Below are 13,336 nucleotides of genomic sequence, written 5' to 3' on the forward strand. Positions count from 1 at the left end.
TTGATAGTTGAAAAAAAATAATAAACCCCACAGTGGAGCTGGTAGTTGAAATAGGAAGAGGCTACCCTGCAGAGCTGTCAAATACATACTTAGAGGAAGCCAAATCACAGACAGCATTGTTTTGTCAAACCTGGGCAAATTATTAGCTAGGAGCCCATTCATAGGTCTCCCACTGATAGGCACCATCCTGCCTCACGTAACCGTTTGTACGTATCCACCTGTGGTTTCCAGGACTCTTTGACCTTTCGTTAAAAATCCAACTTCACTAGGAATTGATTTTTTACTGATCCCTGGGGTAGTCATGGAGATGGATTTCACTGTCATTAATATTAGCCTCTTTGTTGTTGTTTTTAAGGATTTTTGCCAAGTGAGAATGCACCAATAATTACCTTGTTTGGAATGACATCCTGGGTTATTTGACTGTGAAAACTTTGTGATGGTCTCCCTAATAACTCAATCTTTGATACAAGGATTCAGGAATAAATGGATACAGGGATAAAAGAAGGGGATGGATACTGGTCCAATTCAAAGTTGCAGTAGAGCATATGTCAAAATGCTCCAGTGATGCACTAGTAGAAAGAGAATCCAGCACTATAGCTTACCAGCTGCAGGCTGATGGACTTGTCACCATATTTCTGGATTCTTCCCACAGCTGTGTTGGTGACTATGTTCCATGGTGCTTTCTAACACTGTTATAAAGACCAAGATGAGCACAGGAAAACATGTAGCTTCCCTTTTTTCTTCTTGTCTTCTTCACAGGCTTATACACAAATTACAATAGATCTTACTGTGCAATGCACGCAGGTGGAAGTAAACTAGAATCAAATTACCCCTATCTTGTCATAGAAAGGAGGGACTGGAGGCTCAAGCATTTACTCTTGCCCCATTGTGTGCCACAGACTCAACAAAAAGAAATATTGCTTTACTTTGTAGGCTCAGGTGGCATGGCTGCTCTTCAGATGTGACTCATCTGTCATCTGGCATGTCCTCACTCTGCTTAACGCCAAAGACTTTCCACACCCGGACTGGCCAGGCATGAGCTCCCCCAGACCTACTGTGGTACCCAAGCTCCCAGTGGGCTTTTCTGTTTCTCTTCTCAAGAACAGTCTCATCTTCTTCCATAGCTACTCATGATCACATCTGTTTCTCTAAGACAGACCAGTTCATGGAGGAACTGAATACTGAATTATTCTGTATTGATGGTACATGCGTGTGCACGTAGAATTCAGCAGACTCCAAAGATCTTTTCCAACACAAGTCCTTTCGTTCTGTGTCATCACTGACTCATGTATTCAGACTGGACACCAACACCAACCTAAACACTCTCCTCCTCTAACACTCCCTCCAACCCCATCCACGTACCCAGCACTTTGTATCCATCCCATTGCCTAGTGGGTAAAGTCCCATAGAGTTCAGATATTAGACACATTTTTCTTACTCTAACACCAACTGATTTCACAAAGCAGAACCTGTGCCTTCCATCTCTTTGCATCCTCAGTAGCAAATATCCCCAAAACCAATTGGTCTCAGCATATGCTTCACAGACTCTTACATGAAAAGGCACCTTAAAGACAAAGCAGCCAAACCTCTCATTATCCAGAGGACTAAACAGAGGCCCAGTGACAGCATGTGAGGGTGTGTGTGTGTGTGTGTGTGTGTGTGTGTGTGTGTGTGTGTGTGTGTGTGTGTTTCTCCCACAGACTATCATTTTTTAATCACAGAAATAGCCTTATGAGGTAAGTATGTTGAACCTGATCATCAATATGAGAAAAGTGAAGCTCACACAGAGTAAGAAAAAAAAAAAAAACAGACAGAAATAATCCATTTGTTAATGGATCTGAGTTCATTGCTCCTTTGACCACAGTAGGCATATGTCAGGCACTTACAGGTACTTATTCAATGAATTAGCTTATATCAGAATGCTGAAGTAGCAGGGTGGTTGGATGGAGACATGGTTGGAAGTATGTGTCCCTTCCTTCTGACCCTCCACTCTCTTCTTTCTGATGACTTTGTAGAGGACAGATACCGCATTCTCTTGAGTCAAATACAGTCAACGGGAGCCTTGCTAGGAGCAGACAGGTGCGGAGTGTGGATGTTGCCCCAGTGCCTGTTGACTGTGAGCTATCCAGCTGGTCTTCCTGGACTGCGTGTGACCCTTGTCAGAAGAAGAGGGTAAGTACCTGGGCTTGGGAGTGTGCTAGGCCTCTAGAATCTGCCTGATCCTCAGTAAAATTGGCTGAGGTACACAGGAGGCCCTCAAAGATGCTGGATTTAGTTAATAACTCTTCTTTCTCATCACTTTCAAGTAGCAACCAAATCACTTTGGTTTCCTCTGGAGCTAGGAAGACTGCAACAATTCCTTTTTCTCTGACACTACCACTTGTGACAATCCCTTCCGGTCTTTCTAGTACTTCCCAATTGGACTTCCTGACTTGAGCCTGCTTTCAACCAATCATTCATGGTGTTAGCCAGGGAAGCTACCAGAAAGCTGCTGCATCTGAAGTCTACCCATGATGCTGAGGGTCAAGGCAAAGCTCATGGTAGACTTATCCTGGCCTCTATCCCCAGCCCAAACTGCCGAGCACTTGCATTCTTCCTGCCCTGTTGCTCTCCCTGTGTCCTTGTTCAATCTGCTTTTCCAAACCCATCACTTTCACTGGCTGATAGTGATCTATAATCTAATTCTGATCAGGGCCACCTCTTTTGAGAAGACTTCCTTGACTGCTCCTCAACCCTATTTCCACAGAGATTAAGCCAATTTTTATAAGCTTTTTCTAAGGCCCCTATTATCCTATGCTAGAGTTCCCTAGTAGCAAATACAACCCCAGCACTCAGACAAATAGTTCTTTGTCTCCTTTCCTGCCCATAAAACCACAGTCTATGCAGTGTTTGTCCTTTAGCTTTCCTCATCATGAGAGCTGGCCCAGGATCCCAGCCTGGAGCTTAAGCAGAAGTGTCAGAGAATAAAGAATGGTTGCTGTTTCCCCTAGCTCCTGAGAAAACCAAACCTGTCAGGACTAGGAGTCTAAAGAGGCTATGAAGGTAGGCCCAGGACAATTACACAGTTAATTGGATCAATGGGGAAAGCCAAGCAGGATCATTCCATCCTCAGAGTAGGTTTTCTTGCTGAAGTTATCAACATTGATCCAATTATCAGGATAATTGCTTCAGCCACACAATAAACCAGGAAGACTCAGTATGAGACAGCCAGCCAGACTATCTCAGAGCTGGTTCTGAACTCCCTCAGCTAGGCATTGTCCTTCTCTGCAGGTCATCAGGGAAAATTTCCACAAACCTCATAACCCAGGCTTGGGATGTATTTCCTCCATCCTTCCCATAACCTTCCAATAGTTTGCCTCGGAAAGCTGGGTCAAGTCTTTTCACTGTCTTCTTTTGTACATGTGTAGCTTTATTGTTGTTTGTCCTTCCTTCCTTCCTTCCTTTCTCTCTTTCTCTTTCTATCTCTTTCTCTCTTTCTTTTTCTCTTTCATCCTTCCTTCCTTTCTTTCTTCCTTCCTTCCTTCCTTCCTTCCTTTCTTTCTCTCTTTCTCTCTCTCTTTCTTTCTTTCTTTCTTTCTTTCTTTCTTTCTATCTTTCTTTCTTTCTTTCCTTCTTTCTTTCTTTCTCTCTGCCTTTCTTCTTTCTTTCTTTGCTTCTTCCTTTCTTTCCTTCTTTCTTTCTTTCTTTGCTTCTTCCTTTCTTTCCTTCTTTCTTTTTTTCTCAGTCGTGAGGCCTGAACTCTGGGGCTGGGCACTGTTCCTCAGCTCTTCAGCTCAAGGCTAGCACTCTACCACTTCTGGCTTTTTCTGCTTATGTGGTGCTGAGGAGCCCAGCACCCTGGGCATCATGCATGTAAGGCAAGCACTCTAACACTGAGCCACCTACCCTGATCCATATTGTTCTTTCACACATCATGTTTTCTCTCAGTATGGAGTAGAGTATTATAATTTGATCCCTGTATACTATGTGTAATGATCAGATCAGGATAATTAGCATTGTCATCACTTAGGACATGGTCCTTTCTGCGTGGAGGCGTTGGAAGCCTTCAAACTAATCTCCCCTAGTTTCTCTGGATAATATAATTAATTATTTAAGGCTTTATTCAACAGTGCTACAGAATGTACCTACCATGTAGGGCTTTATTCATCTTCTTTATTATCCCACATTCTTCCAGATACTTCTATCCTACTGTGCTTCTATGAGAACAACTTTGTAAGCATCCACAAATGAGGGAAAATATCTTTCTGCCCCTGCCTTATTTCACTTGACATGTCATTAAGTTCCCTCCATGCAACAAAGGGCAAGATTTCATTTTTTTAAAGCTCAGTAATATCCCATTATAATTGGTACCATGGTTTTGAGCCATTCCTTCTTGGCAGACTCTTGGTTAGTTCCATCACTTGGATTACTGTATAGTAATGTTACAATAAACACAGGGGCGCAGGTGTCTTTTTCATATAATTCACAGTCTTTGGATATATATATATATATATATATATGCACATATATATGTATGTGTATACATACACACACACACACACACACACACACACACACATACACACACACACACACACATATATCCCCAGTATTGGAAGTGCTGGGTCATATGGTGGTTCTGTTTGATTTTAAGGCATTCCATAATGGCCATATTAGTTTACTGTACACTCCCCCTGGTGTACAAATATTCCCCTTTTCTCTCCAGCCTTATCATAGTAGCTCATCATTTGAGAAGTGTCAATACAGATTGTTTGCCATTTTAAATACTATTCTTTAGACGGTTTGTTTTCTTTTTTTGCTTCTGAGTCCCTTCTGTTCTTGCTAGATGAGTAGTTTGCAAATATTTTCTCCTATTCTTTAGTTTATCTCCTAGCACTTTTGTTTCTATTGTGCACATTCTTTGTTTGGTATAATCTCATTTTCTGGATTTGCTTTTGTTGCCAGTGGTATTCAGGTATTATAAAAAAATCTTTTATCTTTATCTTGAAGATAAAGATAAGAAAAGCTTGTGTTTTCTTCTATTAGCTTTATAGTTTGGGCTCGTATATTTAGGTTCTTGATTCATTTTAAGTTGGTTTTTTATTTTTTATAAAATATACTTTTATTATCCTTAAGTAGTTGCACAAAGGAATTTGCATCCAGCAAATCAGTTTAGAGTTGATTTTTGATGTGATAAGACTTATTTTTCATTCTCTGTAAATGTATATCCAATTTTCCTTGCACAACTTAGTATTATCCTTTCTAGAATATCTGGTGTTGAAGCCTTGTTGAAAAACAGTGAATGAACATGTGTGAGGTAATTTCTGGATTACTTTTATTCTGTTGCATTGGTCTATGTATCTGCTTTTATGCCACTCCTATGATATTCTGATTACAATAACTTTGCACTGTGCTTTGAAGTAAGGTATTGTGATGTTTCTAGCTTTTTTTTGTTTTTGCTCAAGAATTCTTTGGCTATTCTGAATCCTTGGTGGGTCTATATGAACTGTGTGATTCCTTTTGAAGTTCAGTATCACTGGTATTTTGTAGAGAACCCACTGAATTTGTAGATTATTTTGGTTATTAAAAACAGCTTTAAATTATTAATTCTTCAAATCCATGAGCATGAAAATTTCTTAAATTTTTATTACAGATATTTTTTTCATTTCCTTGGTTAAATTTATCTCTAGGTGTTTTATTATTTCGTGCATATTGAGAATAGATTGCATTTGAAATTTCTTCTCCAATCTGTATATTTGGGGTATATAAAAATAAAAATGCTATTTGGTTCCACTAATACTGTAGTGGAATTTGTATATATACAAATTTGTATACGTGTGTGTGTGTGTGTGTGTATAGCAACCTCATCCAAAACTTGGGTGCCTTATTTTTCTTTTTCTTGCCTGATTGCTCTAGCCCGGACTTCCTGCAGTATTTTGTCCCAGACTTCAGACAAAATACTTTGAGATTTTCCCTATTTAACATGATTGGCTATGGACTTGTCACATATGGCCGATATTATGTTGAGTTATATTCCTTCTATATTTAATTTATCTGGGGATTATTTTTTTCTCACAGTCTTCTTTACAGGCTTTATCCCTGTCGTGATGGTCTATACCTTCTAAAAATGACCTGGGAGTACAAAGGTGTGTGGGTAGTTGAATACTTATCTGGATTTCTTTCTTTCTTTCTTTCTTTTTTTGTATTTCTAGAGCCTGGAGTGTAAGTGGCATATAAGTAGTAACTATGATTTGTTAATAGTTATTCTGTGGAAGGACTTTCTCCACTCCATTTCCTCTACTGTCTATGTGCTCTTCTCCAACCAGGATGAGTGTCTTTCTTTCTTTCCTTCTTTCTTTCTTCCTTCCTTCCTTTCTTTCTTCCTTCCTTCCTTCCTTCCTTCCTTCCTTCCTTCCTTCCTTCCTTCCTTTCTTTCTTTCTTTCTTTCTTTCTTTCTTTCTTTCTTTCTTTCTTTCTTTCTTTCTTTCTTTCTTTCTTTCCCTTCCTTCCTTCCTTCCTTCCTTCCTTCCTTCCTTCCTTCCTTCCTTCCTTCCTTCCTCCCATCTTCCCTTCCTTCCTTCCTTTCTTTCCTAGGATAAGACACATTAATACCCACAAAACAGTATATTGGAAATGAGCTTTACAACTTCGGGGGGGGGGGGGAGGAATGGGGGAAGTAGGGGAGGGAAGGGATAGTGGGAGAACAACAAGGGAGGGGGTAACCAATGCTCGACAAGAAATGTGCTCATTGCCTTACTCATGGAGCTGTAACCCCTCTGTACAGCATCTTTACAATAAAATAGCATTTAAAAATTGTTTTAAAAAGACACTCTTATCCTCTCAGCTTTGGCCGTAGTAACTTCATCCATCATATTGCCCTTCTCCGCCTCTCTCAAACTTGCTCATTACGTCTGGCTGATTTTTCTCAGCTTTCAAGTTTCAGTCTCACTTCTGCTGGAATCCTCCCACCATTTACTAGGCTCTGAGAATTCCACTTGGAGCTTACAGAGCACTCTGTGGTTCTGCAACCATTTCATCATGGTATCCTTACTGGGTATCCATGTCACCAACTGCAGCGCCTTAAAGGCAGCTTAGAGAGTATGATCATGACTCAAACCCAGTAACACACAAGCAGGCAAAAATAACACCTGCCTCTTTCAACATGAGCACGAGTAACTCAATATTTTCAGAATAACTAGGAAGATTGAGATACGGCAGTATTGATTATTGAAAACATTAATAATAGAAACACTGAAAAATCAGATATGTACTATCCACCATGCATAATGAAATTGATTATAATTATATAATATAATACATGTAACTGAGTAATATATATAACAAATATCATATGTAATATATGTAATTAAAATTCCAAACAGTATCTTTATGTAATTCATTCCTCCCAATTTATAGATGAGTAATTGAGATTCATAAAAGTTAAGGTACTTGTCCAAGATCACATAACTTGGAGGTTTTAGACTCAACTGTGGCTTTAAAGCACATTTTTTTTCATTTTGAATTTACTGGTGCCCTGAGGAATAAATAAAAATACATGAATCAACCCACTGGAGTAATTATGCTGAGAGGTCATGTTTTGTTGTTTTTGTCTGTGAACTAGCTGCATGAGTCCACTGACTCCAAAGCCCATGACTTTTCCAGACTCAGCAAACCTTGATGGATCACTGCAGCACAGAGATTAAAGACAAGGTCACAACCCTCAGAGAGCTCTCAATTCACCTGGGGAACGAGTCAGGCAAATAGACCCTTTGGTGAATAGAAGGAAGCAAGTATAAGGGCTGGGAGAACGGCAGTCCGATAATTGCGTGCTCTGGTGGAGCCTGCATTCTGGCTGAGAACCATTTGCATACAGCATCCCTCTGTTCCTGAGGCCCTGCCTGTGCTTCACCTGGCTCCTCTGTCCTATAGTACAGACACACCTACTTGCTCCGGCCCTCTCAGTTCCATGGGGAACCCTGCAACTACTCTGACAAGGAAGTGGAAGACTGTGTTACCAGTAGCCCATGCAGAAGTCAAGTGAGATGTGAAGGCTTTGTGTGTGCACAGACAGGTATGGATGGGCATAGGAATGGAAGGGGAAAGCTTGTGAAGGAAACCCTGGCACATGGTGATGGGGGCATGTGCCATGTTGTGCTATTGGTCAGGGTATTGCAACAGGTCAGGAGGACTTTTATCCTCAAATGTCTCACCTTCTTTTATAGGCACTGTCGCACAAATCATCCCTATCTCTACAGTCTAAGGAACTGAGACTCATGGAAGAGCAGCAGTGAGAAATTCACAAGTTCAGTTTTCATTCACTGACATCAACAGTATTATTAGTGGTAGAATCAGAAGTTCAGGCTAAGTCCTCTCCTTGACTTTGTGGCCTAGAAGTAACCATTTAACCTGTTTGAAATTTGAACTCCCTTGGTAGAAAATTCAAAGTGATATGAGTGCTTTACAAATTCATTAGAAGCATCAGTGACATAATGGGTTTGAAAGCCAGGTGGGGTTCTGTTTGGCCTCTCAGAGCCTAGGATTCAAAACAATGTGACAAACTAAACCAGTGAACTAATGTGACTAGTATTACCTTTGACAAATCTTTGGATATGTGTCCCTGCCATTTGTTTATTCATTACCAAGTCCAGAATAATACTCAATAGAAATGATTGATCATCAAAAGGAAAAGAAGAAAATAAGAAGTTTTGAACAGACAGAAAATGGAAAAGGCATACAAATGAGTAATTACCCACTGCACAACTAAGTAAACACATGTTGTTCCAATTAATTCATTTAGCTGAAGCCAGGGAATATATGCTTCTTTTTCTTTTCAAGACTCTTGCAAAAATAAGGATACTTTGACCTAAATTATCTAGATGGGAACTTGCAATTCTCCACGTTCACTATACCCTTGTGGATTGTGCACTGGGACCTTTCAAAAAAGAGATAGGGATTTGTAGAGCAATTTCTAGGGCTTATTGCAAATGTGAAATCCTATCCAATAAATCTGAGAGACTTTTTTACAGTGTATCCATGGGCTCATTATGGCCAGTGTTCCATGATTCTGGCCCGAGCCATAATGGTTATTCATGCAGGCTTTCGTTTAAATGCCTTGTAAGAAACATTTGGAGAGCAGATTGCTATTTTTCTGCCTTTTACATCCTGAGAACATTGGTTAAAAATGACCTGATACATCTAAGGAAGTAGGGACACCTCCCCTATGGGCTTTATGCCCTAATAACATGCAAATAAGAACGGGAAGTCAAGTGAGTGGGGAAAGAGAGCAAAAGTTGCACAACTGGCCCTGGTGCTGAAGATCAGTGGGCATTGGGGGAAAGGATTTACAATTAGACCTTTTAAAGTTAACACTCCTGCCACAAACATTTATTGGCAATGTGAGCTTGACCTTCAAAAAACATTCACCATAGCAATGATAATAATGGGTTCACAGTACTTCCCATGAGTCAGTACTATTTTATTTACACACTCAAATCACTGTGGCCATGTGGGGTGGGTATGGTGACTTCTCCGTGAGGGATGAGAGAGGACACTGAGGCAGGGGAGCAGGGAAACACATACCAGGTGCCTCAGCTCTTACTGGGTGACCCACCTGTTCCCAGCCTCTGGGGAAGAAATGTAGACTGCCCTCCCATCCTAGAGATTGGTTGTGGTTTATCATTAGGCATTTTGCCTTTCCCTGCCTACGGGCTGGTTCCAATTAATCTTTCCCAAAAGTGCTTTTAGGAAGACAACTCTGGTCTTTTGGGGAGCCGTTGACTAAAAGAGAATAAAACGTCAATGCCATTACCAATCTTTCCTGGTACATGAGGACTAATCAAAACAGGCATTAATACCCAGCAACATGTCTGTCCCCCAGTGGTGTATACGCAGCCGTGTTACTATGTGTGTTTGGGGGGGGGTGGACTGACAACTCCCTTTCTCCATCCCAGGGAGGTGCATCAATCGCAGACTCCTTTGCAATGGGGACAATGACTGTGGAGACCAGTCTGACGAGGCAAACTGTAAAAGGATTTATAAAAAATGCCAGCGGGAAATGGACCAATATTGGGCAATCGGCACTCTGGCGAGTGGGTGAGTTACTATCTTTCTGGTGGATGGCTGGAAAGGCATCACATTAATTGGGGTCCCAGAGAATGTACAAAGTAGACTGAAACTGAAATGAGCGATTCCTTACTCTTTTCTGAACAAAAATAAATGAAGGGCTAGGAAGGCGGCTCAGTGGTAGAGTGCTTGCCTCGCATGCATGAGACCCTGGGTTCAATTCCTCAGCACCACATAAGCAGAAAAAGCCAGAAGTAGTGCTGTGGCTCAAGTGGTAGAGTGCTAGCCTTGAGCTGAAGAACTGAGGGACAGTGCTCAGCCCTAGAGTTCAGGCCCCACAACCACCACCAACCACAACAACAAAAATGTAGCTTTAGTATAATTGAGTGCTTCTGGCTGCTCTTCAGGGCAGTTCTAAGTCATTCCAAAAGTGTGTGCCAGGGTCATACATGTGTGACAGGAGGGCAGCCTGTCACCCAGGTTCAGCTCTGTACGTGGCAACCACGGAAGCTGCTATGAGCACTTTTATCTTTATACCTACAAGATGGCCGCTGGGAGCTTTCTCGGCACTGTACTTGAAATTTCCTGAGATCTTTCACTGGAGTTTATATCTATCTTTGTTTTACAATACACCAGCATCTCACTGAGTTGCAGAAGGGGTTCCTAAGTGGTTAGCACAAGATTGGATTTCTGAGGTAGGTTATAATCGATTTGTTTCAAGCCTTTGGGAAAATTTTGGCCCTGGTCCAACCATGTAGTGAGATCCAAGGAGCATTATCAGAAGAGGTCAAATGAGCACTCACCCTACTTCTCATTCACATGTGTTGCCACACTGTGTGGCTTCTCAGCCTACAAGCAGTGGAACAAGAGGAAACACCTCTCTGTGCCACAAGAACCTTTGTAAATGATGTAGTTGGAAAGGAACTTTGTGGCTCTGAATAGAATTCACCTGCCTAAACAAATCAGATCTCCGTCTTTCAGAGTTACCATCAGAATCTCTTCACTTGGAAATGGGAGGCTAGTCTTAGGACTTCCTTTTAAGGTAATTATAACCCCTACCTTCCAGATAAAGAAACTGAGTGCCTAAATGATTAAGTGAACCCCCATGGTCTTCCAGCTCCAGGGCAGTAGAGTGGACATTTGAAGCCAGCAGTGGAGTTGGATCTGACTCGGTAGGACAGGCAACACCTGGAAGGAGCAGAGCAGACTGAGTAGCAAAGGCTGGGGACTGGGATGATTAGCAGGTGTGTTAGGAATGACAGGAAATGAAGCTGATGAGCTGGTGTAAACCAGATGCCAAGGGCCTTGCATCTGAGCCCACAGGTTTTTCTGTTTTATTCCATGGGCTCTGCCAACTGAGATTTGAAGAGAGCCAACTTTTTCAACTCTTTTTCTGCCTTCCTTACAGGATAAACCTATTCACGAACAGTCTGGAGGGTCCAGTCCTGGACCACAGGTATTATGCTGGTGGATGTTCCCCCCATTACATCCTGAACACGAGGTTTAGGAAGCCATACAATGTGGACAGCTATACCCCACAGGTAAGGGAAAGCTAGGTAGCCACTGCAGGGCATTAAGCGGACCCTGGACAGAGACTCTATGGCCAGCTAGCTGTGTTGTGACCTGCACACATCACTGCATTTGAGCTTCAGGGTTTTCATGTGCAAAGTTGGCATGTCCTTCTTCAAAACCCAATGTTTAGGACAACAGGTGAACACAGGAACAGCAGCAGGGTAGGGAGGGGGCTGTAGTTGCAGTAATGCTGTAACAATTATAGCAACAGCCTCGCTGAAGCGCGAAGACAGCTTAGGATTGAGAGTTGTACACTCTCAGCACCTCATCCACCTGCCATCTATGTCATTCTAAGTTCTGGGCCTCTGGTTTCCTGGCTTCAGATTGGGAGTTAGAAAGGTTCTACCTGCAGGAAGAAGGTTAATACCGCCTGATGAAAAGGTGAGCCCTCAGGCCACGTCAACTGTTATTATTATCGCTAAGTCCTTGCCAATCAAACTCAACGTTGTTGTAAGCATTTCAAGTTAGAAACTGCTGAACTACTGCTGAAGTCACATAAACTGTGGGTAGAGTAGAGTTTACACGGCACAGATGACCCTGGACAGGTTACTTCAAGGCCACTGAGGCTGCCCCCTTGGAAGTCCCCCTCCACAAGAATGTTGGACACTGGCTTTTAAGTGAATGACTCCTTGGCAAGTGGCTGAAACAATTAAGTCCCTTCTATCTCCTCCCATGATGCCTTGCACCTTCCTCCTCAGTCACCAGCTCTCTCTGCAGCCTCCTCATTGGCTTGTCTGGCATCAGATCCATTCCCTCCAAGCCAACCACTGTGCTTCCCAGAATGGTCTTTCCGAAGGTCTCTTCCCTGAGTTGGCTTTCCTTTGTCTTAAGCCAAACCAGAGCAAGTGATACAAAAGCCCCTATATTTTGGTTCCAGAACATTCCCCTACAATGCCTTCTTGTTTCTCTTGTTCTTACACAACTTTTAACTCAACCACTCATACATCCTCAAAGCTCCTAGCCTTCTTCTGCATCTTGGCTTAGGTTAAACCATGCTCCTAGAAGGTCCCCACCATCCCTACCCCTGCACTTCTGCTGGTTGAGATCAAAATCATGCTCCAACCTCAGAATGTCAACCACACCATTTGATTGGTTGGTTTCTCCTGCGGAGTGATGAATCCTGAGGTGGGGATACAAATTAGCCCTGATTGTTCTATATCCAGAATATATTTATCTAGTCCGGGTCTGGTACACAGCAAGAGTACAGTGAGTGTCTGATGACATGTACTGAATTAACTTCGGCCAATGGAAATAAAACCATATTCTTCTTTTCTTCCCTTAGACCCAAGGCAAATATGAATTTACATTCATGGAATATGAATCATACTCAGATTTTGAGCACAATGTCACAAAACAAGTGACTAGCAAGTCCAGTTTCAGCTTTGGTTTGAAAATACCCAAAATATTTGAATTTGGCATTGAAGAAGCAAGCAATGCAGGCAAGCATTATATTAGCAGAATCAAACGATTCTCTCATACTGTAAGTACACTTTTGTTCTTTTACATATATATTGCATATATTCACATATATATGTATGTATACATGTATACTATTGCCAAAGATGTGTCAGTATTCCACATTATTCCTAATATTAACATCCAGGAAGTTTCTGTTGCCTTGAAAATCCTTTCATAAAAATGACTTTGATCTTAGCTGGGCACGGGTGGCTCATACCTGCAATCCTAGCTACTTAGAAGGTTGAGAATTGAGGAACATTATTTG

General features: G+C 41.7%; 1 protein-coding gene across 1 annotated transcript in view; it reads left to right on the plus strand.

Annotated features, from left to right (window-relative positions):
- C8b (complement C8 beta chain) overlaps positions 1-13,336 on the plus strand; it is a 38,563-nt gene that overhangs the window by 4,938 nt on the left and 20,289 nt on the right. The window contains exons 2-6 of the mRNA XM_042699248.1: positions 2,016-2,172; positions 7,909-8,050; positions 9,930-10,071; positions 11,450-11,582; positions 12,896-13,093. Coding sequence (XP_042555182.1) covers positions 2,016-2,172; positions 7,909-8,050; positions 9,930-10,071; positions 11,450-11,582; positions 12,896-13,093 — 772 coding nt within the window. The remainder of the gene's footprint in view (positions 1-2,015; positions 2,173-7,908; positions 8,051-9,929; positions 10,072-11,449; positions 11,583-12,895; positions 13,094-13,336) is intronic.

This window comes from Dipodomys spectabilis, unplaced genomic scaffold (genome assembly GCF_019054845.1).
Source record: "Dipodomys spectabilis isolate Male_0828 unplaced genomic scaffold, ASM1905484v1 ptg000007l, whole genome shotgun sequence".
Lineage (NCBI taxonomy): Eukaryota > Metazoa > Chordata > Mammalia > Rodentia > Heteromyidae > Dipodomys > Dipodomys spectabilis.